We start from the raw sequence: 4,666 nt of genomic DNA on the forward strand, positions 1-4,666 counted from the left end.
CACCCACCCACTTTTTTTTAAGCTCCAGAGTGGCACGCAGCTGAAATGTCAGCCGCAGGCGCGAACGGGGGAAGGCTGTGATCCCAGCCACGGGTTAGGCGCACGTTAAGACTCGTCATGTTCAGAACGATTAGAGATGAGTCAAACGCCGCCTTATCCTCGCCATCACAAACATCTGCAATCAACTTAATGAGTTCTTCGTGGGAATAGTTGGCGGCTTTTTTGCGTACGGCGACAAAACACAAACTTACAAGCTCATAAATAAAGCGAAAAAAAAAGAATCAAATAGAGGAGAAGGAATTGAGAACCGAGCGAGTCGCGGAGCAGAAGTTATCCATCATGCTGCCGAGGCGTCCAGCCCGGTCCCTGCTGAGAGGCTTCTCTCTGTTGATGCAAAGGAATGCATATCAAACAGCCCGGGAGAGACGCTCTGTTGTGTCGAGGCACACGTTTGTGCAAATAATCAAAAGGAATTTTAAAATATAGGGCTTTGTAAATAACAGCGCTTTTGTCACGCCAAGGCCTCTTTATATCAATCCCCTCACATAGAGCCAATTTAAAACTTCCCGACACGTCTCCCAGTTAAGACATGAGTACAGGTGTCCCTAGGAATAAATTACCATGTTTACTGTTGCTCCTTCCTGACATGGAATTTAAAGATATTAAAGTCATCTGCCCTGTTTGTAAAGATTACGTTGAATGTATCCTCTCTTTCTCTTTTCAGGCGTGTTGTGTATATTCCCCCTCACATATCCTGTGAACCTTGTAAATATTTCTTACTCTTCTTACTCTTTCTTACTCTATATCGCATGCTATTAGTACTTCCTGCGAGTTGTACGGTCCTTCTCATCCAAAGCATTTCATTGCATTGTTGCCCTGTGCTACGTGCATATGACAATAAAAAATCTTGAATCTTGTGTTTGCATACGCCAACCTGCGCAGCATGTCTTATCCGTCTCTTTTTTTACACTCTGCAGACTGAGGGGGAAGAGAGTTAGAAAACTGTCCCTGAAAACTTAAACTGTCAATGAGATCGTTTGTGATTACCAGACGGCGAACGTGAATCTGGATCCATTTTATCTTTGGATACACCCGGTAAGACTTGAGGCGAACGTGAACTCTTGTGTTGGTGTTACCTGTGCTGCTCTACAGCCTGTCTGCTGTGGAGCTGAAGGCCACATTCGCCGCAACACTGCTGGCCTTGAGTCTGGCTCTCGTGCCTCATCCCTGCTGCGAACTGGCCCAGCCGGCTCAGGAGCTCCCTGTGGAGCAGACCCTGGTGCAGCAGGCCGCTGTAGGCTCTTGGATCCAGCGGCACGGCCCGAGACGGGGCCACTGAAACGGAGACCGGCAGGCCCTCGGCTGCGTGGTTGGAGCCCACCGAGTAAATGGAGGCCAGGTGTTTGTCGGCGATGCCAGGGAAACTGTCGAGAGCGTTCCCCGCCACTTGTCCCCCGTCTTCGGGGCCCGTGTGCAGTTCTCGAGCGCTGGTGATCACGCTGCCTCTCAGAGGTGTCCCCGGGCCATCATCTCTTGGCTGGTCAGACATGCAGCTTCCCTCCCCGGCGCTGGAGGCTCTGCCCTCGCAGCTGTTGGCGTCCTCCACCTGCATGCGCTCTGATTTGATACTTCTGGCAGCGTCCAGGGACAAGTCCTGGGACAAGTCCTGGGACACGTCTTCGCTGTGACACTGAGCCTGCTGGGAGCTCTCCATGTCGACCTCCGCGTCCGGCTTGGGGCTCAGATCTGGAGCCGCTTCAGGCTCTGGACCAGGAGAGCTCCGCTCCGTCATGTGGTACAGCGCCAGGTGGTGTAGGACGGTGGGGGTGGTGCAGTTGGTTCCATCCTGTATGGAATGCTTCTTGGACATCAACATGTGCCTCCAGTGCCTGGCCCGGCCGTGGTCACTGTGGTTCCCGGAGCTGTGATTCCTCACCGCCACCTCCTCGCTCTCCTCCGCCTGGATGGTCTCCAGCACCTTCAGGCACTGCTCCTCCAGGTACTCGATCTCCAGGATCTCTGCGGCGTACAGCAGGTCGTCCAGGTCCTCGGCCGTGGCCTGGAGCGAGGCGGTGTAGGCGTACTCGAGGATCTGCTGGAAGGTCTTCGGGGACAGGAAGTCCAGGGCGTAGCGCAGGCTGCTGCGGTGGAACAAGATCTCAAACATCTTGCTGGTGCAGGCCAGGACAGTGCGGTGTGCCGGGAACTCCTGGCCGTCCACCGTGATGATGACATCACACAGGGTGCCGGTCAGGCGCATCTGGTTGGCCCGCTGTAGGAGCGTGCTGGAGTGAGTGGGATTGTTGAGCTGGAGAACACCCATGTTTGTCAGAGTCGGACCGCCGCATGAGGTGTGGCTGTCCTGCCCGCTTCACTTGCCTTCAGCTGGTTGCAGCTCTGTGGTTTGGGTGGTGAAGAAAAAAAAAACAGCAGCTCATTAGAGTCCAACTGGCTCACAATAACATATAAAAGGCAGTTAATTCCACTCCACTGGGCACTTTTATCTAAGCTTAATCAAAAGGAATATTTTTTAAGACATTATGAAGCAAAGCGTTAAATATTTAATCACATTCTGTGAAATCTGAAGTCTCGAGTGATTTCTTCAGAGGTCCTGTTTGATGCACCCTACATGTTTATGTATTTTAATTAAGAATCAAAGGCAGACAGCAGGTCGATAAGCGCGGAGCAACAGTTTCCATTGCAAGTGATTAGTATGAGGTCACGTCGCTGTAATAGCGTCTGCATACTGAGAGGTGACGGTTCAATTTGTCAGGCTGCTCACACACACACCTCTGCTCTCAACAGGTTGGCTCGCTTTCCACAAACGCCTCTATAAGAGCTGATTATTATGTTTATTTGAGGGCAGTTAAGTCGCTCTAAGTTGTCAAACTCCCCACCGGAAAAAACGGATTTAAGGATGAAAACGGCACCAGATCCAAAGCCGGGCGTCAGTTTTCCTTTTGAATACCTGGGTGCTGATTAATGTCTGTGTGAGGTCGTCGGAGCGCTCGGAGGCTCCTCGGGTGATGCTGACAGACCGCATCCTCCTCAACCACCCGCAACCTCGGAGCGCATCAGGTGCAGAGACGCGCAAAAAAAAAAAGCCGCGTTTTCTTATTTGGAACGCGCCCGAGCCACACGAGTCCTCCGCCGCGCGTCAGCTCGGTCCCGTCCGGAAAATAACGGACCCACTGGGTCGCAAACGGACCGCTGGGTTTTCACATTCAACTGGACACTTTCAGTTAAGTTTCAAAAAAAAAAATCCTTAAAAGCGAGAGCGCGGCAGAGAAAAGAAGAAGAAGAAGAAGAAGAAGAAGAAGAAGAAAAAAAGGGGGTCAAACTTGTTGTTAATCTTCACATGTGAGGCGAATCAACAAGAAGCAGGCTAAACCCGGCGTGGAGCAGGAGTCAGAATTACTAGAATTAGTGTGACACTGAAAAGTAGTTCACCGAAGCGAAATAAACTGGGGATAAATTCATCTGTGGGGAGAAAAGAAGATAAATAAATGAACACATAAAGAGGCGGCTGTGACAGTTTTTCCTTCCCCTCCTCACCTCTGAATCCCGACGTCCTCCGCTGATTTATCCAGGCAACATCATGCTTACTCATGTCACAGAACCCGCTCCAAACTCAGTCCGGCTCCAAGTCAACGAACCATCTCTGCGCCCGCCGCCGCCGCCGCCGCCGCGCGCGCAGACCAGCAGCAGCACGAGTGCCACTTCCGGCCGAAAGTTTCACAGTAAAACCACATGTTGGAGCGGGCGGGCTGCTTTCAGCTGCAGAGATTTGACAAGAATCAGATAAGTCAAATGGAAATAAGGTTACACCAGATTTTATAAAGATATGTGACAGAGTTGTAAAAAAAAAAGGAGTGCTCAGTCTGGATTTTATTTATATACCCAGCTCTAGACTTCCAGGAAAACCCTGAACATGTGTGCTTTTTTATTTTGCTGACAATTTATGGTGCATGTTCCAATTTAAGTTTCTGTCACAGGAGCTGGAGGAAGGAGACTCGAGGGATTTACCTCGAAATGATGTCAAATCAGAGACAGCGGCCTAGCTTTGTCATTTCTGACATTTTATCCACGTGGCCTCTCTAATTGCAGTCCTGTAGGGGACTGTTGGCGTCAACCCTGCCTGTCTGTTAGCAAAATATCTCCCAAACCACTAGACATAAATGAATGGAACTCTCAGGAAGTAATTATTAGGTATGCATCTCCAATTCACTGGGATTTGGAGTCAGCCCAATTCAAGATGGCCGCCGTAGCTGGTCAGGCTTAGGCAACACAAACATATATTACAGATGGTAGCTGAGAGTCATGCACATCACATAACTGGGCATCGCCTTGTTTCGACCTACAAGGTTCGATGTTAGTTTAAAGCAGGTGGCGGGTGATATGCATTCCTTTGAGGAGTGCTTTATGGCCGCATCTGCAGCATGTTGTCATCTGATCAGTGCTCAAATGAATTTCACTAAAAAGGTGGCTGGTTTGAAGGTTTATTACAGTGATCGGAAGAAGGGGGGAAGCTTTTGTTGATCTCTAGGAGAACATAATGAAGCTTTAAACAAAACACTGAAAGCAACAACTCTGCATGAACAAAAAAGGGGATATTTTTGGAGTGTTTATTAATGTTTTTGTTTCACTAATCAACCCCCCCCCCCCC

At 49.9% G+C, this 4,666-nt stretch overlaps 1 protein-coding gene across 1 annotated transcript in view; it reads right to left on the reverse strand.

The window, feature by feature from the left end:
- Positions 1-3,716, reverse strand: part of zbtb16b (zinc finger and BTB domain containing 16b) — a 19,817-nt gene extending 16,101 nt beyond the window's left edge. The window contains exons 1-2 of the mRNA XM_017428315.3: positions 3,556-3,716; positions 1,137-2,397 (exon numbers count right to left, since the gene is read on the reverse strand). Coding sequence (XP_017283804.1) covers positions 1,137-2,323 — 1,187 coding nt within the window. The 5' untranslated portion in view covers positions 2,324-2,397; positions 3,556-3,716. The remainder of the gene's footprint in view (positions 1-1,136; positions 2,398-3,555) is intronic.
- Between the last annotated feature and the right edge of the window lie 950 nt (positions 3,717-4,666).

Source organism: Kryptolebias marmoratus, linkage group LG2, assembly GCF_001649575.2.
Source record: "Kryptolebias marmoratus isolate JLee-2015 linkage group LG2, ASM164957v2, whole genome shotgun sequence".
Classification (NCBI taxonomy): domain Eukaryota; kingdom Metazoa; phylum Chordata; class Actinopteri; order Cyprinodontiformes; family Rivulidae; genus Kryptolebias; species Kryptolebias marmoratus.